Source organism: Urocitellus parryii, chromosome 5 (genome assembly GCF_045843805.1).
Source record: "Urocitellus parryii isolate mUroPar1 chromosome 5, mUroPar1.hap1, whole genome shotgun sequence".
Classification (NCBI taxonomy): Eukaryota; Metazoa; Chordata; class Mammalia; order Rodentia; family Sciuridae; genus Urocitellus; species Urocitellus parryii.
Genome location: NC_135535.1, coordinates 200861587 through 200887827, shown reverse-complemented (window position 1 = coordinate 200887827; position 26241 = coordinate 200861587). Strand labels below are relative to the sequence as shown.

The window sequence follows — 26241 nt, the reverse complement described above, 5'->3', positions numbered from 1 at the left end:
AGGGCCTAAAACACAGCTCTTCTGGGTTTTGCCTTGCTTACAGGCCTTTGCTTCACTGCTGTGGGCATGCAGCACCCAGTCTACAAACAGCAACACCACAACACAGGATCCCAATCTTGATTTAACCACCAAGTTCATCACAAATTAATACCTAGGGATCTGCCCACAGTATTGCCAGGGATTCAGGTGAGACGAACTACAGAATGATTTAGCATACAGAAAAAATAAGATGAAAGACACCCCTCAACTGCCAAGTGAACAATCCTTCTCAACACTTAACTCAAATATGGTATGCTCTGTTCCAGATGGTTTTGAGAGTTGCTTCTTTCCTTTCCATCTCAGAGTTTATATCCCAAATCACAATTCCACTCACTCACAATCATCTCTCACTCACAATTCCAATAACCCCTCTACAAATTCCCAGCAGCCTCCAGCTTCATCCTCTTCCAACACCTGATCATGGTAACCAAGAGGACTCTTCCTGTGGTATTTCCCACTGTCCAATGGCCTAAGCATGGCAAGGTTCTCAAGTGGCATCCAGGCAGACCCTGAAGCAAGGATTTACTGCTGCTAAAGGGAAAGTGTGGCTCAATTCACAGGGGGAAAAAAATCAAGCTGATAACAGGCCTGTCTCAATATTAAGATTTGTTACAAGTTTTATTTTTGTTTGCCTTTGGTATTCTCTATAAACCAACAGGCCCTGGTCAACAGCAAAAGAAGGCAAATAATAATTTAAGAAAATAGAAGAGTTAATACCTTAAAATTTCCATTCATTATAAATAACTCATGGTTATTTTATTTATAATATAGTTTATGGCATTTATTTTTAATTTTTTTTTAATTTCTAAGCAAGTTAAAACTAAAATTTAGACTAAATAGTAGATTTGGTGCTAAACCATAACTTTTCACAGAATTAACCAGCAAATCAGCACCATGACTTTCACAGCTGTAAAACTGTATCTAATAACCACTCCTTTATAAAAGAGAATCCAAACTTCCACCTGGTACTTGGGCCTCTGCAGCCTTCCCTCCTCTCCATTCCCAGCTCACCTGACATTTCGGCTGTGGGGAACACCAGCCTGCTCCTGGGGGGCCATTTCACTCCTACTCCCTCTCCTGCTCAGTAAACCACGGTCCCCTCTCCACAAGCAGAACTGCCACCCTTGGTCTGCCTCGGGACGTGCACACAGCACCTCGTATGTGGTCACTTGTGGTCAACTCTTTACGCTAACTGGACTAACTGGACTGCACACTTGTGGTTCATCTCCAAACCCCAAGATTCAAGCATCATGTCTGACCTAGATGTTTAGTAAAATGCTGACTCAATTCCTTAAGCTAATCATTAAAAAATCAATTTCTAATCATATTTCATATAAAGAAGTGGTAAATGTTAACTTCCAAATAAGTACCCAAAACAAGAGAACCAGAGATGATCAAATGGAAAGGATCAGGGTTGGGAGTGTGGTTCAGTGGCAAAGCACATTCCTAGCATGTATGAGGCCCAGGATTCAATTCCCAGCATTGTAAAAACAGAAACCAAGATGCCAGAACCATCAGAGACCACAAGTTTTTCCAAAGATTTTTTGTTGTTGTTTTGTTTTGGTTTGGTTTGGTTTTTTTGGTACTGGGGGGGCAGATGCTTAACCACTGAGCCACATCCCCATTTCTTTTTATTTTGAGACAGGGTCTCACTAATTTGCTTAGGGCCTCACTAAGTTATAGAGGCTGGCCTCAAACTTGTGATCCTTATGCCTTAGCCTCCCTAGTTGCTGGGATTACAGGCGTGCACCACCACACCAAGCTGCTTTTTTAAAAATGATTTTTAGTTGTTGCTTTGTTGTGCAGTAAAATTTGTTGTGTAGTTGTTACTTAGTGAGATTTCAGTACATGCTTCCTCAACTCTCTAGATGGGGAGAAAGAACAAGTAAGCTGCTGCAGGTGTGACCACATACATCATTTCTGTATCACTCCAACCTATCTACCTCTCCCACTTTAGAAAGAAGGAAATCAGAGATCAGAGAAACTAAACCAATGTCTCATGAGTGTGCAGTTAATAAGTGTCTGAACTGGGAGTCAGGGCAACCAACTCATCTATTTGACCAGTACTTCACCAGTTTAAAAACAAAAAACCTCTGGCCTGCAAAGTCTTTGGTCCCAGGAAAACAAGGATGGTCAGTTGGCCAGATTTGGATTTAAACCCAGTTCTGACAAACTCAAGTGTGGTTTCCATAGCTCCATTACCATGCTATAGATAGGTGCAAACAAACTTGCCTAACCACAGCGGTACTAAACACTTCTAAAACAAAATGTGCTGGTCACACATTGAGAGTAGAAATGAACGTTACCAATCTGGCTGCTTTAAGTTTTACAAAGTTAGCTATCTTCTTCCTGGGTCCAAGGGGTATTCCCATTTCCTTCAGGTCATCAACTGTACACATAAGCTTTAAAAAGAAACAAGCACATTATTAATCATTTTAGAGGTAGACGAACTGAAATTAGAATGTGAAAATTATAAAAGACATCATCTAAAACAACCTAAGAGCCAACTTTTAAGTTAATTTGTTTTTAAATAATAGATTATTTTAAGCTATATAATCTTATCCCTGTCCACCTAAAACATCCTATTATTATTATTTTAGTTGTTGATGGGCTTTTATTTCATTTATTTTTATGTGGTGCTGACAACTGAACCCAGTGCCTCACACATGCTAGGCAAGTGCTCTACCACTGAGCCACAACCCCAGCCCCCTATTATTTTTAATAGAAAATATGTACATGTTGTTCAAAATTCCAAAGTACAATCAAGCACACAATAGTCATTTCCTTCCATTCCTGCCTCAACCACCCGACTCACCTCTCAGCAACACCTGCTCATAATTCGCTTCCCTGCAGAGATATTTCATGTGCACATAGCATCTACATGTATATTTATATGTTTATGTGTGTATCTTATACACACACAGCACTGAACTTTAAGAATAAAGTTTCACCAGATGTATCTAAGAGATCAGTATACCTGTGACCACCTCATTCATCCATTCACAATGCAAATTTGCCACTCTGCTGTGTGTTGATGCCCACTGACAATGGACTAATTTCTACTAGTAGGTACAGAAGGTGTTCCTAAGTTTTCACTATGTTAGCAATAGCTCTGCATCACGTGTCCTCACATTTTTTTTTTTTTTTTTAAGTACTGGGGATTGAACTCAGGGACATTCAACCACTGAGCCACATCCCAGCCCTATTTTTTATTTTAATTTTTTTAGATGGATACAATACTTTTATTTTATTTATTTATTTTTATAAAGTACTGAGGATTGAACCCAGTGCCTCACACATGCTAGCAAGCACTCTATAACTGAGCCACAACCCCAGCCCCCTTTTGGTATTTTATTTAGAGACCGGGTCTCACTAGTTGCTTGGTCCTCCTAGATATTCTTATGTGAATATTTCTCTATATAACATATTTCTGGCCAGACACAGTGGAGCACCTGTAATCCCAGGAGCTCAGAAGGCTGAGAGAAGAGGATCACAAGTTCAAAGCCAGCCTAAGCAAAGGTGAGGTGCTAAGCAACTAAGTGAGACTCTGTCTCCAAATACAACACAGAATAGGGCTGGGTTGTGGCTCAGTGGTTGAGTGTCCCTGAGTTCAATCCCTGGTATGCAAAAAGACGAAAAGGAAATATGTTTAGCAATAAAATTCCCAGGGAAAAGGGTATTTTAAAAGGTGTTTATTTCAGAGCTGGGTGCAGTGGCACATACTTGGCTGTAACCCCAAATACTTGGGAGGCTGAGATGGGAGGATTACTTGAACCCAAGAGTTGGATACCAGCCTGGACAACACAATGAGACCATGTCAAAAAACAATTAATTAATTAATTAATTAATTAAAAGATGTTGTAGGGCTGGAGTTGTGGCTCAGTGGTAGAGCACTTGCCTAGCATGTGTAAGGCACTGGGTTCAATCCTTAGCATCACAGAAAAAAATAAAGTTATTTTAAAAAAAAAAACAGATGTTGCAAAATTGACCTCCATAGAGGCTGTACCAATTTACATGCTCACCAATAATAAATAATAGTACCTACTTTTCCCTATCCTGGCATATTATCCAATCTATTTTTGTCAAACTCAGAAGTTAAAAAAAAAAAAAAAGAACTGCACTTTTAATTTGTATTTCTCTTCTGAGTATTCACATGGTATGAAGTCATTGGTCTACAAATCACTTTTATATCCTTTGTCTGAACTATTACTTTCTTACCAATAGTTTTGCAGAAGCTTTGAATACTAAAGTCCTCTATTTGTAATGTGTGCTCCATCTATGTTTCCCCATCCATCATTAGCCTGCAATGTAACTTATGGTACCTACTGCGCTGCACTTCTTTTTCTTTTATGATTTCTGGATTTTGTGTCATACTTAGAAAAGCTTTCACAGGTACTGTTCATTAATAATTCCTGTTCTTTTGAATTTTTTAAACATTTAAACATTAAACATTTATTCCTGCCTCATCAGGAATAAATTTTGACATAAGCAATATTCTAAATCATTCTTAGTTTTCAATCTTACACATAGGAAAAATAATTTTTAAAAAAATGAATCCAATTAACATCAGTACCAGAGATTCCATATCAATCTTTTCCTTCTCAAAAGTATTAACATATTCAGAGAGGCTAAGTGCTTCCAGAGTTTCTTGCAAAGTTAGGACTTCTTCATTTTCAACATCAAGGTCACATGAATCATCCAAAGCCAGCTTTGACTCTTCGTGCATCTTAATAAAAAAAAAAAAAAAAAAAAAAAAAAGGAGGAAACATTACAAAGCTCAGAAAAACTCCCATAAAATGTCTTCTGATTTATAGAAAAATCTTTAAAAAATTCTACCCTATAGACAAATCAAAATTTTAGGTAGTCTGCCACCCAATGCTTGAATGTTTCAAAACATACATAAACTTATCAATCACTCACATTCCTATTTTCTATAATTTTCTTTGTATTTTTAAAAACCATAAACTTTCACATTTACACTTATAATCCATAAGGAAAAGAGAAATGTTTAAAATGAGTCACATGACTCCATTATACTTCTTAACCTTTTGATAAATAAAAAGTTTCAGAAAAAATTTCAGTTCCAGCTCTAAACCTAATGGTAACAGGATCAGGTGCAGACATACCTGCTTGTCCTGAAAATGGGGCTGCTTCACAACTCCATTAGCAACAGCAGGAGGTCCCGGAGACTTGGAGAAATTCAAATCTTTTTGATTAGATAGGATATCAAACAATATTAAAGAACCTAAGAAAAAGAAGTATTTTGTTTTATAATGCACTTTCTGGGTGTTTTTATAATACTAAACAAATTCTCCTTTCTTTCAAAGTCCCTAGGCAGAAGTCCTCCGAAAATTACACATAAGATCTGATAATCAATATTCTTCTACCGAACAGCAGAATAAGTTAAAATATATGGCAGTCCTATGAATCATGTGAAGAAAAAAGGCAGACTGTAAACTCAAAGCATTCATTTCTGCCCTTTATAAAAGTTAAGATGTATAATTCTGAGTTCCATACTAAGGATGTTATCCACAATAAAAGAACTAACAACTTAAACATCACATTTATAAGGTGTGTATTTAACAGCTTTACCTAAACTGTGACCAGCAACAGAGACTCTTCCTTTGAAGTCTGGATTCCGACTCATGAAGAGTGCATAGAGACGATTTATTTCCACTCCCACTTTCTCCACAATTGTTTGACAGTAGGTGGGGCTATTATAAAATAAAATATCTAGCAAGGTCTCATTGGTAAAGTGACGAAAACGACCAATACTTGGCAAAGTGATTTTCTTGATATTCCTGTTTAAAAACAAAAAAAAGTCAGTACCTTCAATCTAAGGGTTTTTAAAAGTTTTAATTTCTTATTTCTGAAAAAATAGAGTAAAAACGTTTAACTGATTAGTACATTATTAATTAATTATCAGTGAAGTTCATGAACATCCACTGAGAAAGAAAATGCCCTCATAAAACCTAACACTAACAGAATGCTGTTTGTACAATTGGTTTTATTAAAACCATGTGCACTAAAACATTATTTTAAACATTTATTTAAAATCCAGATGCTATTAACCTCTGTGCCAGCATTAATATAGCCTGTATTTGTGGCTCTCAAATGGGCATATTCAAAATTCAGTGGGGTGTTTGTTGAATTTATCACAGTTCCTGGTGAGCATTGCTACCACTGAGTAGCATTCAGACAAGAGAAGCTAAGTGGTCTACAATGTAACATAGTTGTGCCACAAAGAACTGCACTACTGTCAAGAGTATTCTCCATTGAGAAACAATAAGTCTACATCAGAGGTTCCCAACCATAGGTGACTTTACCCCCCAGGGACATGGAAGTTTCTGGAGATATTTTTGGTTGTCACATGGTGAGGGAAAGACACACTACCATTATTTAGCCAAGGATGCTGCTAAGCACCCTAAAATGTACAGGACAGCACCCTGTCTAAACCACCATATACTAGTATTTCATAAAAATCATCTTAGGGTCCAGTGAGACAGCTCAGTGGTAGAGCATGTGCTTAACACACCTGAGGAATGGGTTCAATGTCCAGGTCCAAAAATGATTATCAAAACCAGCTAAATTTCTTAGATTCACTTAAACACACAGAGAAAAATGGTATATAAATGGTATAGTCAGTAATCACATGTCAGAGGAAGTATGTAATTAAAAAAAAAAACATTTGTTGAAGTCATAATAAACCACTTCATATTACTGTTTAAATTTTGAATCTAGGTTTAACTAATCTGAAAAATAAGATGAAAATCTACAAACCTGTCAACACCTGTTGCATCCCCACCCAAGGCACTGTGCCAGTGAACTGGGAGGAACTCCACTCGGCTGACTTTCCCCTCATCTAAAGATTTCTTGAAATGTGTCTGCAGCAATTTGAGAGAAACCACCCTAAAATCATCCACTTAAAACAAACAAACAAACAAAAAAAAACACATAAAATTAAATTGATTAATTTTGAGACAGATCTTGCTAAATTGCTTAGGGCCTTGCTAAATTTCTGGGGCTAACCTTAAGATTGTGATCTCCTGCCTCAACCTTCCAGATTGCCAGGTATACAAACATGCACAGGAAAGTAGTTATAGCACAAAGAATGGTACTTCAAAAGAATTTGTATCATTTTGTATTTGTTCAATTCAAAATAAGAGAATATTTGCTTTTACTCCTCTCTAGCCATTGATTATGTTGTCAAATTTGAATTTTTGTCTATTAATGTCATCAGCATAATTTTAATTGCATCTTATTATGAACCAGTATTTTTTCAAATGGTCAGGAGCCACTTGCCATTGGATTTTTGTTTTGAGAAGAGTTTTGACCTTGTCATAGCTGTTGCTACCTTTTGCAGGCAAGCATCCCTCCTACCACAACTTCCGGAGTGCTGGAACTATATGTGGGCACCACTGAACCCAGCCCCTTTTTTATATTGTAGTAAATCCTTTGGTAGCTCTTGCAAGACATTTTTTCTATGGGATCGTTCTTAACTTTTTTTTCTCTCTCCTGTTTTTATATATCAATGCTACTAAAAGTTTGCCTGGTTTATAATTTGCAAATTATTTTCCCAGATCATTTTTCTTTATGCTTTTTGTTGTTGTTGTTGTTGTTGTTGTTGTAGGTGGACATAATACTTTATTTCATTTTTCATGTGGTGCTGAGGTACAAACCCAGTGACTCACATGTGCTAGGCGATCACTCTACTACTGAGCCACAACCCCAGCCCCTCTTTATACTTTTTCTATGCCATTTTTGTTTCCTTGCTGTTTTATTATGTAGTGCTGGGAATCAAACCCCAGGTTTCTGTATCCCCAGCCCTATGTTTTATTTTAATATTTGATAGGACTCACTCACTCACATTCTTGCTACTCTGTAAGATTTTCTTTTCTTTTTTAGTATAATATATGTGATTGTGTGTGTTTATTAATGTTGTGCTGAGTGTCAAACCCAGTGCCTCACACTCGCTGGGCAAGTTCTCTTACCACTGAGCCACAAGGCCATCTGTAAGATTTTCTTTTTGCTTCCAAATATAAAATTTTATTTTATAAAATAAAACTTTGTATACTTTTAATAATCTAATGATATAACTGGCATATTCATAATATTGAGTCTTATTCAATAGCATGAATTTTCTATTCATTCAATATAGTTTCCCTTAAGAATGTTTTAAACTTTTCCACATAAGTTTCCTTAAAAGAAATGTCATTAAACAAAATGTAAATGAAATTTTACATCATTTTCTTCCCAATCCTTACATAAGATAAGGTTAATTATTTTATTATGTTGATATACAACAGTAACACTTCTAGTATTAAATTATTTCATGAAAATTGCCTTTTATTTATTTATTTTTTTTTTTTGAAAATTGCCTTTTAGAAAATATTATATACTCTCATTCACATACCGTTTTCTTGAAAAGGTGCATTATAGTCACTTTCCTCTACCTAAAATTCAATGTGTTTTATTATTTTGTTTTTTAGAGTTCAAAGAGCTTTTATTTCAGTTTTTGTTGTTTAGGGCATTGAAATCATTAAAGGGAAAAGTTTAAATTGTCTTACCTTTGAAGCTAGTTAACAATTATATCAAATGTCAGCATTTACAAATAAAATTTTTTAAATGATGACAAAATTAGGAAAAAATAACCAACCTTTAGGAAGCTCTTTTAACTTCTCATTGTTTTAGAGGAATGTATAAATGCCCAAAAAAAACTTAGTTTAAATGCCTCTACTAGGGGGAAGCATGGCACAATGGGTTAAGACCCAAAGACTAGAATCAAAACTACCTGCTGTGGGGTCCTGGAGCCAATACCTGTTACTGACTATGACACAAAGGAACTGAACTTACCCTTGGGCCTTAAGTTCTCCACCTAACAGTGGGGGATAACAATAATAGCACCTACACCCCACCATTGTATCTGTGAGGGTTAAATGACACACTACATACAAGGTACTTGGCACATATCAGGTATTCAGTAAATATAAACTATTAGTATACAGATATAAAAATGAACTTTCAAAAATTTTAAGTCATCCAGGCAGATTTATGAGTTCATTAAGCAACTTTTCACAACTGTCTCCCTATAAATCAGTTCAGTGCAAAGGTGCTCAAAGTTGCTGGAAGTACTCAGTCAGAGGCTGCCTGTCAGAAAGGCTAACTTCCAAGATCCCTCCTAATTCTTTAGAACTCAGGATTCTACGAGTTATTTATATGGTAAGAGAAAATCAAGTACAAATTAGTATTTTCCACTGATCATATAAATATTTACTACTCTTTAGCAAGTGGCCAGGAACTAAAAATGAAACTTAAAACTCTTCTATTAGTTCTCAGATCATTATATGAAATAAACTATGACTAACACTTACCACATTCAACAATGCTTCTAAAGCGCAAGTCACACACAGGTCCAATACCATGCACCATGAATACCAAATGGTCAATCTGAGGCATTTCCCCTGTTTAAAAATAAAATTATATATACATAAATAAAACTGGGAATTGTTTGGGTTTTCTTTTTTCTAATATTTACTTTTAGTTGTAGTTGGACACAGTACCTTTATTTTGTTTTTTTATTTTTATGTGGTGCTGAGGATCGAACCCAGGTCCTCCCATATGCTAGGCGAGCGCTCTACCGCTGAGCCCCAGCCCCAGCCCCTGTTTGGGTTTTCTTAATAGCAAAATTCTTGATATCCCTTTTGTCATCATAAACTGGCCAAAGAAATTCATGACTCTTCCAAGTAAATAAGACTTGTTATCCTCTATCAAATCAGAGCAATTTGTCCATCTTGGCACATTAACAGGACACTAGACTGATATGGGGAGGAAGCAGACTACCTGTTCCAAAAGGCTATCTATCAATATATGGTAACCAGCAGTTTCGTACACATGGAGGCTCCATAATGTTGTGATCATTTCAGAATTCCTCAGGGCAGGGGGTATAGTTCAGTGGTAAAGTGCTTGTACATACAAGGCCCGACATTCAATCCCAGCACTAGCAAAGAAAATAAAAATAAAATACACCTCCCCAGAACACTAAGCCCCACCTTGAGAAGCGAACTATCAATATGAAACTTTAAGGGTCTGGCAACATAGCTTGGCAGTAGCACTCTCCTAGCATTCACAAGTCCCTGGTTTCAATCCTACTACATAAAATCAGTAATAATACTTTCAAAACTTTCCCCAGAACTCTATACCTTGATTCACAAGTACTATAGGAACATTTCCAAATCAAATCTTTTTTTCACTCAGATTTAATAATACCCATTTTATAATTTTATTAGACAAAAATGAAATATGTGTAATTATCAAAATAAAACCCACTCTTCTTAGGGGAAACCAAAGCACATACACTAGGGCAGGGGTTGGCAAACTACGGTCTACAGGCCAAATCTTGCCCACTATCTGTTTTTGTAAATAAAGTTTTCCTGGAACACAGCTATGTCCATTTGTCTAAATACATTCTAGAAACACTTTCAAACTACAATGGCAAAGCTGAGCGGTGGGAAGAGTCCACATGACCTGCAAAGCCTAAAAGTTTGCCAATCCCCATGCTAGAGTAACATGATGTATGAAAATGTATGAAAGCACAACCCCAAAATCTTAGTTCCAACCAGCAAAAATGATTCTTCAGAATACATATTTAGAATCTATATTATGTGGTGTGCAAATATTCAACAGAATTCCAAATTTATTTATTTACTTATTTATCTTGGTACTGGGGATTGAACCCAGGAGTTAGCACTGAACTTCATTCCCAGCCCTTTTTATTTTAAGACAAGGTCTCCCTATTTGAACTTGTGATCTTCTAATCTTCCTTCCTTGGCCTCCTAAGTCACTGGGATTATAGATCTGAGTCACCATGCCCAACTATTTATTTTTATTTTTAAAAAAATTTTTGGTACTGGGGATTAAACCTGGGGTGCTTTACTACTGAGTAATATCCTGAATCCTTTTTTTTTTTTTTGAGAAAAGGTCTCACTAAGTTGCTGAGAGTCTTGTTGAAGTTGGCTTCAAACTTGCAATCTTCCTGCCTCAGTCTTCCTCAGTCACTGAGATTACAGATGTACATCATTGTGCCAGAATTATAAATTTAAAAATAAAGATATAAAAGTATTAAATAAGAAAGATATGTGTGAAATTGGCTGATTTCTGCATACTATAGTAGATAATCCTAATAAGTATTTCTTCTTTTATCTTTCTAAAGAATGATGTTCCAATAGGGATGACTAAAAAAGACTCCACTCCCAACAAACTATACACACCATCAGGAATCTCATCAAGGTTGTCGTCAATCCCACGTTTTACAACCCTGGGCCTTGTCTGTCCATCCTGTGTGGTCCCCCACTCGTCGGGCACTGAAGAAGGCTGGAACTGAACAATAACCTTCAAGATACAATAGGATTATGACAAAGCTCAATGGCACATTCTTTTCCAATGCAGGCTAAGCAATGTATTTTAATACATAGAAAATATGCCTCATAGTAAGCCAGCTTATAATCTAGTTGCAGTATTAAATGGCAAGATTCCCAATTAATTTACGAATTCAGTCTCAACTACAAAAACTTAAACCGACCACTTTTCAGGAAGAAATCTATCATTAAGTCAACTGATTAAATTCAGCCCTGTGCCATACAGAAATTTCTCTTTCAAAAAAAAAAAAAAAGAACATATGGATAATTTTATGTAAGTCTATGTTCATGTAAAAAAACAAAAAGTAGGAGGTTCTCATTTTTCACTTGATACTATTTTATACTGTTTAAATTTATTGTGAACATATGAATTTTTTATTTACACTGGTATCAATAAGGACTAGAAAAGTGTTTAGGATGACTTACTTTTCTTTTATATTTTTCTTTAAAAATAAATGAATAAAAAGTCTATGTTCTCAGAAGCTACCATATGCCAAGCCCTGTTCTAGATGCTTTGCATAAATTATTTCATCTAAAAATTCATGTGGAATAACATTACTGGAGGCAAGGACCTGGGGATCAGAGAAATTAAATGTGGTAAATCAAAGAATGAAAACACTACTAATCAATTATTTTTGAAAACAAGAAAAGTTTATGGAGACAATAAAAAAAAGAAAAAGAAAGCATACTTTTTTTTTTTTACTTGAAAGGTTAAAACAAACCATCAAGGGCAGATAAGCACATTATGGCCCCCAGGATAAAAAAGTTTCACTGAAAAATCACACCCATACAGCAAAGTAATGATTAAAATGAACCTCACACTTTAAGCAACATTACCTTTGGATTGTGCATAACAATGGTCTCTCCACTTGGAAACTCTAATCTGCGGTGCCACTGATTTGTGGTTACAGCTTTTTTATATTCTGCCTACGATAAAGTAAAAAGCATATAATCCAGTATGACAAATCTGTATCACATCAAGAGTGTGGGGCACAAGGAAAACCAGGATTGTGACAAAAATAGCAGCTCTGATTTACTGTAACCCTACTTTTTAATTACTTTATATATAATTACCTCATTTAAGTAATTACTCTCAATCATTTCTAAATATTATTGTCCCCACTGTGTAGAAAGGAAAACCAAGGTTTTGGACAGTGAATTAGTTTCTGAAGTTTCAAACACAAAGTACCAAAAATTGGGCAGCTTAAAACAAAATTTCTGGAGGCTAGCAGTCCAAAAATCAAGGTGTTAGGAGGGCTCTGGTCCCTCTGAAACAAGTAAAGAAATCCCCCTTGCCTCTTCTCAGTTTCTGGTGGTTGCCTGCAACCTTTGGCATTTCTGGCTTGCAATGATCTCCAATCTAAGCCTCCATCATCATGTGGCATGCCCCGCTCTGTCTTAACATGACTGTCTTTTTATGAAGACACCAGACTGATCAGAGGTCTGCCCTACTCAAGTATGATCTCATCTTAACTAATTACATTTGCAGTGACACTATTTCAAATTAAGCTCATGTTCTGAGGTACTGGTGGTTAGAACTTCAACATATGATTTGGGGACAAAAGGGGAAGGGAACACTATTCAACGCATAACAGGCAGTTTATGCACTGCACACAGTTACATAAGATCATATAATCAAGTGAGTGTGGTAGTGTATACTTACAATCTCAGCAACTTAGGAGGCTGAGACAGGAGGATCCAAGTTCAAGGCCAGCCTCAGCAACTTAATGAGACCCTAAGCAACTTAGTGACACTCTGTCACAAAATAATAAATAAATAGATAGATAGATAAATAGATAAATAGATAAAGGGTTGGGGATATAGCTCAGTGGTAAAGTACCCCTATGTTCAATTCCCATTACCACCACAAAAAAAAAAAAGATTACACAACCAGTTAGGAGCAAATAGTAGAATGGTGGTTCACTCCCATCCAAGACTTTCCAACTCCCAAATATTGACTGTGCAACCATTTTCTTACTCTTTCTCCTCCTTCAGATACATTATTCTGCTTTCTGTAAAGGTCTGAAGGCCTCTTGAAGACAGATTTAACAGGAGGTAATGGGGAACCCCTGACATACCCAGTCTATAATGTCTGTTTTTTAATTTTGCTAATTCACAAGTATAGATTGCTAGAGTTTTTTTTTTTTTTTTTTTTTAGTAATGGGCTCAGTCATAGAGCACTTGCCTAACATGCATGAGGCCCTGAGCTTAATCCCCCGTATGGCAAAAAAAAAAATATATATATATATATATTTAGTAATTGATTATTTGAGAACCACATCAAAATATAAGTCTTTCTTTTTGTGTCCTGGGCAATCATTCAGTAACAATCCCTCTTCATCAGGATTCTGTACTTTTGACCTTTTCATTTTTTTCTAATTTTTAACCTATTTATTTATAAATAAATATACCACAAAAATGGAAGAAAGAAAAGGTTCACCCTCTTAAGAATTATTTTCACTTTAAACTCCCTTTTAATACATAACTTACAGTACTTACATATAATACATAACTTATAGTACATCTTTTCTGGAGAGTAAGATCACGAAAGCAATACTTTCAATTGGTCTTAGTTACTTTTACTAGTTTGATCTTTCATCTAAAATTTAGGGGCAGAATTGGGTACAGTGGTGCACTCCTGTAATCCCAGCAAATGGGGAGGCTGAGGCAGAAGGGTCACAAGGTCAAAGCCAGCCACAGCAACTTAGCAAGGTCCTGCCTAAAATTTAAAAAAATAAAATAAAAAAGTTTAGGGATGTGGCTCAGTGATTAAGTGACCCTGGGTTCAATCCCTGCTACATAAAAAAAAAAAAAAAGCAAGATACCCACACACAAAAAAAATCTATAATTGTTAGAAAAAAATATGTACACGGATAGATGAAGAACAATCTAGAAAACATTTTTTTAATGTAGATGTATCTTTTTAATTTTTTAAAGTTGTGGATGGACACAACACCTTTATTTTATTTATTCATTTTTATGTGGTGCTGAGGAACCAAACCCAGTGCCTCACACATGGTAGGCAGGTACTCAACCAATGAGCTACAACCCCAGGCCCTAGAAAACATTTTTTTTAAATAGAGTATAATTTGAAAAAGTGATAAGACTATGGTTAAATTTTTTTATATTATATGTTCCTCAAGGGAAAAAATTATTAATTTTATAATGATATTTGAACAGTCAGCTCCTAAACAAAATACAAGCCTTATCCCTTGCTTAAAATTATTCAAAATACAATTAATATTTTAGAGGCCCATGGTGTTTTCTACAAGCTTGAAGAATTACTGAATTAAAAAAAAAAAATCAACTAAAATGTTCTAACTTCCCAAGTATGCGACTAAATTCATTTAACTTTTCAAATATTTAACACTCAACAATTCTACTTTATAAAGTAGAATTATTATAATAAATTGACACAATTACATACAAAAATTTTAACCAGTAGTTTTTTTGGATTTTCTTTTGTTGTTATACTGGAGACTGAACCCAGGAGCACTATACATTCCCAGCTCTTTTTACTATGAGACAGAGTCTCAAACTTGCAATCCTCCGCCTCAGCCTCCCATGTCTCTGAGACTACAGACATGCATATACGCACCCAGCTATAACCACCAGTTTTAAGATGGTTAAGTCTACTGATATTTCTTTCTATTCTGTTTCATATTTATTGTCACAAATGATAATTTATTTTCAAGCTTTACTAAATATTAATATGAAAAATGTCTCAATGCCTCGCATCTATTGTCAACATCAAATCCCTGCATCCTATGTTGTTGTTTTTTTTAATGACTATTTATTTATTTATTGGTACCGGGGATTGAACTCAGAAGCACTTAACCACTGAATCACATCCCCAGCCCAATTTTATATTTTATTTGGAGACAGGGTCTCACTGAGTTTCTAAGCGCCTCACTATTGCTGAGGCTGGCTTTGAACTCTCGATCCTCCTGTCTCAGCCTCCCGAGCTGTTGGGATTACGGGCATGTCACTGGGCCTGTTTAAGTTCTTTTGAAGGTCTGATATAAACAGCTTATTAGATCTATGATGTGCCCCTGAAAAACACAGAAATCTAACTTTAGACATGGAAGCTACAATAAGCACATCATGAATGCTGGCACCACTTTAAAAGCAATCATCTTTTGTAAACAGCATCAAGACAGGCTACCTTGCAAATAAAAATCAACTCCAGTGAGTGATGTCACATAAGGTTCCAATGCTTACAGGATTTGCATGAAAAGCATTATATGAATAAAGCACTCATACCTCTAGTTTTTCACTGAACTCCTCTGTATAGGGAACAAATCTGCTATCTGTGTCCCCCTTGTAAAACCAAGTACAGCGTCTCACTTCAGCAGGCTCCTCCTCCCAGTACACGGCTTTTCTCATTCGGTCATAGAGGTAAACATCATAGCGCCCTCCATCTGTACCTAGGATCACATTCTCAGGATCTGGCTGGACTAAACAACAAAGAACACATTTTCCCCAAAAGTTATGAGGCATATTTAAAAATGATTAATGAGAATGCAGTAACTAATCAATGCTTAAAGATTAAAAACTGAGCTCACTTAAAAAAAAAAAAAGAAGTTTAAGACTAATCTGTACTGTTTAAAATCACGACTCTTCTTAAGTGGAAAAGAAATAGCCAGGGCAAACTTTAAAAATGTGATCATAAAACAAATAACACATGGATTTTTTTTTTTAATCAAAGCAGTAAATATTTACAAACAGCAATGCTCCATAAAGTGTTTCCAGAGTTAATACATGATTTCAAAACCCATAATCACATAATAAACAAAGAAATATATTTCTACATATTTCTCAGAGCCTTAAGGCATTCCTGTGCATCATCTCTCAAGATGGATATAGAAGCAGAATTCTCAAACCAATCTGACCATGCAACACTTTTTTCACAGAGCCAATATTCCAGAATAAGAATTCCACAGAAAATGCTTTTATTCAAAACTACAATAAGAAAAATAGAAAACTGAAACTTGGATTTTATGACCTACTCTACTTCTCTGATTTAAAACACCTTTAAACAATTTACTAAACCAGTTCTTCAGATACCTTGCTCAGATAACTTGTGATTTACATTAGTATCACATCTCATTCCTTCTCTTCCTGGAAACAAATGATCCATGATAGGTACTTACCAGAATTATAAATTTCTTCAAGATTTGAAGAGTCAAACACACTGAAAGGCATCCATAGTTGCTTATATTCTACCTCCTTGCAGTAAAACCAGTGGGGTTGAACAGGTTCATATTGATTTTGAAGTACAAAAGGTGGCGGCCCTGGCACAGAGGGACCCACAGGTCTAGCAAGTACCTGCTGCTGTGTTGGTGACTGCACTGAAGGAGGAATCTAAAGGGGAAAACAAAGAATGTTGTGCTTGTCCAAAAGAATTATTTTGAATATGCTTCAGACTCAAACTGACATTAGTAATAATTATCCTACATACTTTTTGTAATAACAATTACAAAAATTTACCAAGGATGTACACCAAATGTTTGTTGTACATTATATTCATTCAAATGAATATTGGCATTCTCTAAAGCCATTAAAAATGTTTTAGAAAAAAATTTAGTAACATATGTTCACAAAAATAAAGACTATTTTTTAAAGGATATGTATCCATATGGGATTATTATTATTTGTATTCTTGTCAGCGAGAATACAAATAGGAAGCAGGGCGCAGTGGTGCACACCTGTAATCCCAGCAGCACTCATGCTCAGGAGGCTAAGGCAGTAGGATTTCGAGTTCAAAGTTGGCCTTAGCTACAGCAATGTGCTAGGCAACTCCATGAGACTCTATCTCTAAATAAAATACAAAATAGGGCTGGGGATATGGCTCAATGGTCAAATGCCCAACTTCAATCCCTGGTACAAAAAAAAAAAAAAAGAATACAAATAATAACTGGGCACAGTGTTGCACACCTGTAATCCCGGCAGCTTGAGAGGCTAAGACAGGAGGATCACGAGTTCAAAGCCAGCCTCAACAACTTAGTGAGGCTCTAAGCAACTTATCGAGACCTGTCTCTAAATAAAATATAAAAAGGTCTGGGGATGTGGCTCAGTGGTTAGAGTTCCCCTGGCTTCAATCCCCAGTACCAAAAAAAATAAAAATAATAATACAAATAATAATAAATGCTAGAGAGGATGTGGAGAGAAAGGAACACTTTTGCACTCTTGATGAGCCTATAAATTAGTACAATCACTATGGAAATCAGTGTAGAATCTAGTCTTTTGAGGAGCCTCCATACTGACTTCCACAGTGGGTGCACTAATTTATAGTCTCACTAACAGTGTAAAAGTGTTCCTAGCTGACCCAGCTATACCACTTCTCAGTATTCTCAGTATTCACAATAGCCAAACTATGGAACCAGCCTAGTTGTTCATCAACGATGAATGGATAAAGAAAATGTGATACAGATACACAATGGAGTTTTATCTAGCTATAAAGAATGAAGTTATGCCATTTGCAGGAAAATGGATGGAACTGGAAACCATCATGTTAAGCAAAATAAGTCAAACTCAGGTTAAGGGTCCTGTGTTTTCACTCATATGCAAAAGCTAGAGAGGAAAAAGGAAAACAAAGGTGGGGGTTGATCTCCTAAAAATCAAAGGGAGATCAGTAGAGGAAAGGATAAGGGGTAGAGGGAAAGGAAGTAGTAAAGAGTGATATTAGTCAAATTATATTATCATATTGTACGCATGTATAAATATGTAGTAATAAATTCCATCAATATGAAAGTATAATGCACCAATAAAAAAAAAAATGTGTGTGTGTGTCAGGGGGGAGCTGTTTATGTGGCTCAATGGTTAAGTGCCCCTGGGTTCAACTCCCAGGTCTGGTGGGAAAAAAAAACAAAACCCAGAAATTTGGTTACTTTCTAATGTATGATGAAACCCAACATTATCAAGAATTTGTATACTAGTATGATTTAAATAATAAAGTAGATCTCCAGGGCATAGGAAGTACCTCAGTAGTACAGTGTTTACCTAGCATACATTAGGTCCTGAGTTCAATCCCTAAAAAAGCATATCTCCAGGAGACATATTGTCATTCTCTCCCACATTGGGTTGGTGCTTAATTCTTTTCATCTCCCTTTTTATTTTATATAGCCTCCTCTGGAAGTCAGATGAACAATTCGTGGGGAAAAAAGCATAAAGAAAATTCACAAAATTTACCTAAGGTAAATGTTACTCCATTACCCTCCTTCAGATAGAATTTAACTGACTGGATCCAAATGCCGTGTAAATATAAATTACTGGAGAAATCAATTTTTGTCCCTATAATTGAGTATTTGTATTAAATAGTAAATTAGGAGATGAGAAGCTGGCACTCTGTTAAGACAATAATTGCCTCAACTCTCATGTGTTCCTAGGTAACATTTATTAGTAGTATCTTACCCTAAAAACTGCACTAACTCATTAAAATCAATTATTACATCAGCAAACAGGTAAAATAAACTTCAAAGCATGTAACTTACAAACTTGAAATAAACAGTGGTGATGACAAAAGTGAACCTAACCCCCATGGAGGACAAGTGGCCACCTGAACCTTTGATTTCAGCATCCACCATGGCTGACAGACTATGTGCCTAATGTTTCTACCTATACAGACCTACCCCATTTCTAAATCATAAAAGTAAAAATCTGTGACAGGCTCTATTTTAATTTCTAAAGGGTTGTATCTAATAGAGTCTAATAAACATCTATAATTGTTTTAGCTCTAATACCTGCTAAACAACTATAAGCATCTTTTTTTTTTTTTTTTTTTTTTTTGTGGTGCTAGGGATTGAATCCAGGGCTTGTGCATGCAAGGCAAGCACTCTATCAACTGAGCTATATTCCCAGCCCCAACTACAACATCTTTGTTTTCTGTCTGTTTTATGTGTACTTGTGCACTTCTGAGTATTACCTATGGTATCTACATATGTAGTTGTGTCCATACAGCATGTGCATGGTATCAAGGTTGGCTTAAAGGTGGGTGCAATGGTGCACGCCTATAATCCCAGCGGCTCAGGAGGCTGAGACAGGAGGATTTAGAGTTCAAAGCCACCCTCAGCAGTAACAAGGTCTCAACCCAGTGAGACCATCTCTAAATAAAATACAACAGGGCTGAGGATGTGGCTTAGTGGTCAAGTGCCCCTGAGTTCAATCCCCAATACCAAAATAAAAGTTGGCTTACAGCCAAATGAGTACAAATGAGTAAATTTCACACATGGATCCAAATGCCTTTTGGTTCATGTGACTTAAATAAAACTTTAGCAAAAAGGGTCAATTTAAATTGGTAAGAGTAATGATGTCTTTGAAATTACCAACTCATGTATTTTTAGGTGGCCAGTGAATCAAAGCACTAATTTCTATCAGATGTTTTAAGTGCAATAACCATTGCTTTAAAGGATTTTTCTTTTTCATGAAAAACTTGCTATCAGTCCCCTGTCTTGTGGGAGTTCTATCTATTTGAAACCAAATAAATCCTATTCCATTTACTTTTATGGAAAAAAAAACCATAAAAAACAAAAAGCATAACTCATTCTCATTCGAATTATAAAACACACAAAAGTTCTTTCAAACATTGGCCAAGGTGAGAAAAAAAAAAGTAAGAGCGAATAATTAGGACACAAAACCTATCTACATACCGGTGGCAAAGATCCTGGAGGCGTCTGGTACATCTGCATAGGGGGTCCAGAGGGTGGAGGGTGAGAGGGATGGCCTGGTGTTTGGCACGGTTGCAGCTGTGGTGGTGCAATATATGGATTAGCCCTGCTGCTGACAGGGGTATGGCGATATGGATTGTACCCTTGGGGAGTTCCTTGGGATGGGCTCCCAAAATTTGAAGGAGGGAGACTACTTGGCTGAGAAGGCAGGTAAGTATTCATTCCCATCTGTGGGGAAGGTGGAGCACCATATGGAGGCTTCGATACAGATGGTGGAAATGCATTCAACACATCTTGGGATCCAGTTGTAAAAGGGAGAGCAGTCGGGGAATTGGAGAATGCAGATTGTCCAACCGATGTTGCTGCAGTTGTTAAGGGTGACTGTCCAATATTCCCAAAAGGATCACTACTGCTTGATACCTGAGAGAAGTAACTAAATGTCTGTGGGGTGGATGTGTGAACAGAAGTCTGACCGAGGAAGCTGTCCTCCTCACCCACATCTGTGGAATCCTCTGAAACAGAACAGGAGAGCAAATGATTTAAAGTTTTCTAACATTCTGTAGATATAATTCTGTAAGGAAAAACCAGCAATTCTACCTCTTACGTATTAATCTAACTCATATTTCTGCTTTTCATTTCTTTGAAATGAAAATCTAGAAAATATTCATAGGAAAAAATCAAAAGCAGGAAAATATACAATTCATTGATAAGCCCACCTCCCAGAGACAATCACATTTTGGTATATACTCTTTCATACTTTTTAAATAAATGTTTTTACAGAGGTGCTTTTAAAAACAGAAATATTAACTATACCTACAACTTTTTTTGGGGGGAAAGGGGTATACCAGGGATTGAACTCAGGGTTACTCAAGCCTTAAGCCACATCCCCACCCCTATTTAGAGACAGGGTCTCACTGAGTTGCTTAGCACCTCGAGGTTGCTGAAGCTAGCTTTAAACTTACAATCCTCCTGTCTCAGCCTCCCAAGCTGCTGGGATTACAGGCATGCGCCATCACACCCAGCTATACCTACAACTTTTACATATTATTATAAATTTTTTCTCTCCCTGGTAAAATATGACTCAAATGTTATTCCATCACCCAAATGCACATCATCTTAATTTCTACAGTCGCGAAGAGAAACTAAAGTACATATTAACTCTGTGGACAAGAAGGGGTGTAACAGGGCTCTTACTTACAAAGCACTTATTATACAAATGAACATGTTATGTGTATTCCCAAAGAAAAATATGTCAACCTTAATTTCCATCTCTAACATCATACAGTGTCACAACCAAATAATTAGTCATTACAGAACACCAGATAGCTAGGAAAGCCATTTTTCTAAGGAAGTTCTCATCTCTCTTTGCCCAACTTGATCTTCACTGTGGGTATTAAATCAAAGGATTTTCTTTTGTTCTGCTACCAACTCATGAATAAAATAAAAGCATATACCCTCCACATGACCTACAAAGTCCACCCTGCTCTTCCTCACTGAACTTTCCCAAGCCCTGAGCTTGCAGCTTTCGTCCTTCTCCTTTCTTTCTCCTGTCTTATCCTTCTTATCTCCTACTACTGGAGGCATGGAGTCCCTCAAGAGGGTGGCCTCTCTCCCAGCACAGAAGTACACAGTGGTCCCTGTCCTAGGATGCTTGCCAAGCTTTGTGCTCCTCCTTGACCTCTGCTGAGAAGACCACTGGGCTCATAGGAGATTCTGCCTTGAGTGCCTAGGCTGCTCCCCTTAGATTTCACATACACCAAACTACCAAGACACTCCACTATACATGTTTGGACCATCATCCCAAAAGACTCACAAGATTATGGCATTAGGGATTGAATCTTTTGGATTATGATCAGCATGGTACTATTTTTCTTAATATTTACTTTAATTGTAGTTGGATACAATACGGTTGTTTTATTTATTGATTTATTTTTATGTGGTCCTGAGGATAGAACCCAGGGCCTCGTTACACTGAGCCACAACCCAGCCCTGCATGGTACTATTTAAAAGACTCCTAAAACTTGTTTCTTTGTATCAAAAAAAAAAAAAAAATCCTTCCTATTCAAGACTCTGTCTGCTTTTCTCTTTCTACTTTTCTAATGTATTTCCAGTTTCCACCTAACCTTCACCTTCCTGTGAACCTTACTTGGATTTCTCTGTATTTCTTAGCTCCTCCCTCAACAATGAACTGTGTGTGATGGGAAGAGAGGGAGGGCCTTATGTGCTATCTTTCACCCTTTAAGAGAATTTGAAATTAACCTGGTCCAAGAAATATTTTTCTACTTAGTATCAATCATAAATGAAATGACAACATTCTGTTAGCTTCACCTGAGGTTTTGTTTGTTTATTTTTTTCTGCAGCATTGGGATTGAACCCAGGGCCTCATGCATACTGGACCAGTGCCCCACCACTGAGCCACACTCTAGCCCTCAGGACACAATGTTCATGAGCAGTCTATACTCAGGACTCTACCAACTGTCTCAAACCAAGACTGCCATGTGTTCCAGAAGCTATTTTTTAATCACTCCTTCAATATTTCTGACAGATGCAGCTTCGTATGCTTCAATTTAATAGGCTTAAAACTAAATTTATGGGGTTGGGGTTGTGGCTCAGTGGTAGAGTACTTGCCCAGCATGTGTAAGGCACTGAGTTCAATCCTCAGCACCACATAAAAATAAACAAAATAAAGGTCCACTGACAACTAAAAAATATTTTTTAAAAAAACACTAAATTTATTACATTGACCACCCCATGTCCTTTTTTAAAAAAAAAAATATTCTTTTAGTTATCAATGGACTTTATTCTATTTGTTTATATGAGGTACTGAGAATCAAACTCAGGGCCTCCTAACTGCTAGGCAAGCGCTCTACCACTGAGCCACAATCCCAGCCCCACCCATGTCCTTTCACGGGTTCTTACAACCTCAACAGGAGTTCACCAACAACATCAAGATTTCAGCAAAAACCTCGAGTCTGTCAGACCCTTCCTCTAATACCCTTCATTTAATCGGATGCTCTTCAATAAATATTTATAAAGCACCCCATATGTGCCAGGTACAGAGCTTAGTCTTAGAGCCAAAACTGAACAAGAACAGACCTCTGCACTGATAAAGCTAATAATTTGACCACCAGTGAGTCAAAACTTTATAAACTAAAAATCTCTCCCATCTGTTCCCTGCTCTCCATACCCAATGTCAGTCACCTGGGCTAGATGCCATTTGCTCCTATCTGAAGTACAATGGCCACCCAAATGACCATTCTTAGTATAGTCAGCCTTATTCCAATGCAATCTAAGAAAACTTTAGTCCTTCTGAAACACACTTCTCATTTTATTGCCTTATTAACATCCTTCAAAGGTTCCCCATACCCCTCAGGATGAACTACAAACTCCCTTTTTTTTTTTTTCAAACTCCTTAATACAGTACTTACAGCCCACAGACCCCAAGTGCCACTCCCCTGCAAACCCTCTAGTCAAAGTGACCTACTTGGGTCAGGGAGCTAGAGGACAGAACAGGAGATAGAAGAGGTCCATCCCTGCCCCACACAACCCAGCACCAACTCCTCCAAGCCTGGAAGTTTTCTCACCTATGCAGATGCCCTCATTTCTATGTACCCTTCAATAGGCAGCTCAACTATCATCTCCCGTGAGGCCCTGAGGCCTAAGGGACAGGCCCTTCCCACTCCACCAGCTGAGACCGACTGTGTTCACAGCAGCCTATCCATCCCTTATTCTAGCTTTCTAGGCCTGTGCTACAACTGCTTACCCAGGTGGGCATTTGTGTATACATATGTACTGTGCAGTCATTGAGGGAAGAGCTATCTGCATTTTTGTGTCTCTGTGACATATGAAACAGAGCATGGCAAAGAGAAGCTGCTCAATCCATTTGGTGAATGCATGAAATTATTCCTGTGTGCCTCTTTTAATGATATGATTAACTGTTGCTTCCAAGGAGTCAGGTTCTTCTTTACCTCCACATATTTTCTGAAAGAATCTCTAACTACGAAAAAATTGTTTAGAGGTGAAAAAATACTTGTTATAGAATTTTAGTTCTAAAATCTATTCATGTTCTCACACTCACACACACAAAAAAACTTCAGCCAAACACAGTATGGCATACGCCGATAATTCCAGCTACTTGGGAAGTTGATGCAGGAGGACAACAAGTATGAGGCCAGCCTGGGCAACTTAAGTGAGACTGTTTCAAAATAAAATAAAAGGGACTGAGGATATAGCTCAGTGATAGAACACTTGCCTAGCATGCTGGAAGCTCTGGGTTTGGACCCCAATACAGCAAAAACAAATCTGGAAAAAAAAAAAAAGGTCTGTCTTCAAGAAACAAAGAGTTTTAAAGACAGATGTAATTACTCTGTACTTACAATGACAATGTCTAGCAACAACTGACAATGACACACACAAACTAAATACTGTATAACAAGAAAGACGGACACAAACCAAACAATACTTATGGAGCAGAGGATCATACAAAAACCCCAAGCATGGCCTCATTTACTCCTAGATCCTCCCACAGCACTCTGCTCTAGCCATGCTAGTTTTTCACCAAAGACAGCAACATCTAATCTTTTGACCACATTGCCTAAATGAGACATACATATTCCTGATGCCCACCCTCCCATTCATTCAATAAGTATCTGCTGCATTGTCTACTGCATTCCAGGCACTGGGCATATATATGCTAGTGAGTAAAACCAAGACCCTGCTTTCATGGCGCTTAGGTTTCTGGTGGGGGAAAATAAATATGCATATATGTCAGGTAGTGACAAGCACCAAGAAGAAATAACATGAGAAGAAGAACTTTAATGTACTGCTGAAGTCGTTCTCCACTTCTCCATGAGATTTTCCTTAGTCCTTCAAACAGTAATAAATTATTCACTAGAAAAAAAAAAAAACAGCACTTAAAGAGGACCTATGTGCTAGACACCAAATAAGATTCTAGAAATAAAAAGGCAATTAATTAACGCATCAAAATAAATAAATTAAGGAGAAAGGTAATTAAGTCACAGCCGCAAATTTCAACAAGCCTCAGTCCAAATGAAGAGGCAAACATGTTCAGTTCACATTTACATGTGTGCAAGGTACTATGCTGTTTTATAGAAATTAATTCACTTCTCAGGACAATGCCATAAGACTGAACATACATGAAAATTGAAGCATAGAGAGGTAAAGTATCATGACTGAGGTCACACATCAAGTTACTGGCAGAACCAGGACTGGAACACAGCCTGTACTACTCAACACTACAGCCTTGGTTATGCTATATAATTACCAAAAAGCCCTAGACATTACTACAGATATGAGCAAAAAGCTAGAGGTGCACAGAGAAGTGGGGGCCTAAAAGGACAAGAAAACCCTTCTTTCAGGAATTGATGCACTACCTTGAAAAATGAGGAATACATTGTGTCTACAGTTTGCAAATACTATACTTTACTCTAGAAGGGGACTGGAGTCTCCTAGTAGAAAAGAGCTTTCTGTACTCCAGAAAAGGGACATCGTCCACCCTGGAGGTAACTTACCATCTCCTAGGAGAGAGATACCCTACTATATCCTGAAGTCTCCTAGGAGGATGCCTGACCGTACCCTAGGAGAAGGCGACTAATAATCTGCATCCCTGCCAGCACTCAGCACACAGTAGGTGTTCACCGAGGATCGGTGGAATGCCAGGGCACGAGTGTCGGGGCACTATAGACAACCCGGACAGGCGGCTCCTTTGACGATCAGCCAAGCCACATCACCTGGGCCCCGCCCTCTAAAGCTGGCACTGCTGGCCCCAGCAGGCGCCCGGATCGAGACGCGGCAGAGGAGAGCCTCGCGTCTGAGCCTCGTAGCCGGCGGCCCGGCTCCCCGCACACGCCCACCCCGCGGGACAGCCCTCCCCTCCTACCTCCGGGCAAGAGCAGGGAGGCCGGGGCCGCGACAGCTTGGGTGACTGGGATGAAGGGCACGTTAAAGCTGAGCTCCGTGGCCGAGGAGGAGAAGAGTAAGTTAGTGCTCAACGAGGAGGTAGAGGCGCCGCCACTGCCACCGTTAGATTTCCTCTCGGCCATGGCTGCGGCCCACCGTCCGTTACACGTCTGCGGGAAGCCGGTGCGGCACCACCGGCCGGA

At 37.5% G+C, this 26241-nt stretch overlaps 1 protein-coding gene across 4 annotated transcripts in view; it reads right to left on the bottom strand.

Annotated features, from left to right (window-relative positions):
• Positions 1-26241, bottom strand: part of Sec23ip (SEC23 interacting protein) — a 43227-nt gene extending 16986 nt beyond the window's left edge. For all 4 annotated transcript variants that reach the window (XR_003300362.2, XM_026384243.2, XM_026384246.2 and 1 more), the window contains exons 1-12: positions 26019-26241; positions 20102-20631; positions 16607-16817; positions 15717-15910; positions 12291-12380; positions 11307-11427; positions 9411-9500; positions 6820-6961; positions 5632-5840; positions 5166-5284; positions 4613-4765; positions 2346-2441 (exon numbers count right to left, since the gene is read on the bottom strand). Coding sequence is in view for 3 of the 4 variants with exons in the window: in XM_026384243.2 (XP_026240028.2) it covers positions 2346-2441; positions 4613-4765; positions 5166-5284; positions 5632-5840; positions 6820-6961; positions 9411-9500; positions 11307-11427; positions 12291-12380; positions 15717-15910; positions 16607-16817; positions 20102-20631; positions 26019-26181 (2118 nt within the window). In the remaining variant the exon portion in view is untranslated. The remainder of the gene's footprint in view (positions 1-2345; positions 2442-4612; positions 4766-5165; positions 5285-5631; positions 5841-6819; positions 6962-9410; positions 9501-11306; positions 11428-12290; positions 12381-15716; positions 15911-16606; positions 16818-20101; positions 20632-26018) is intronic.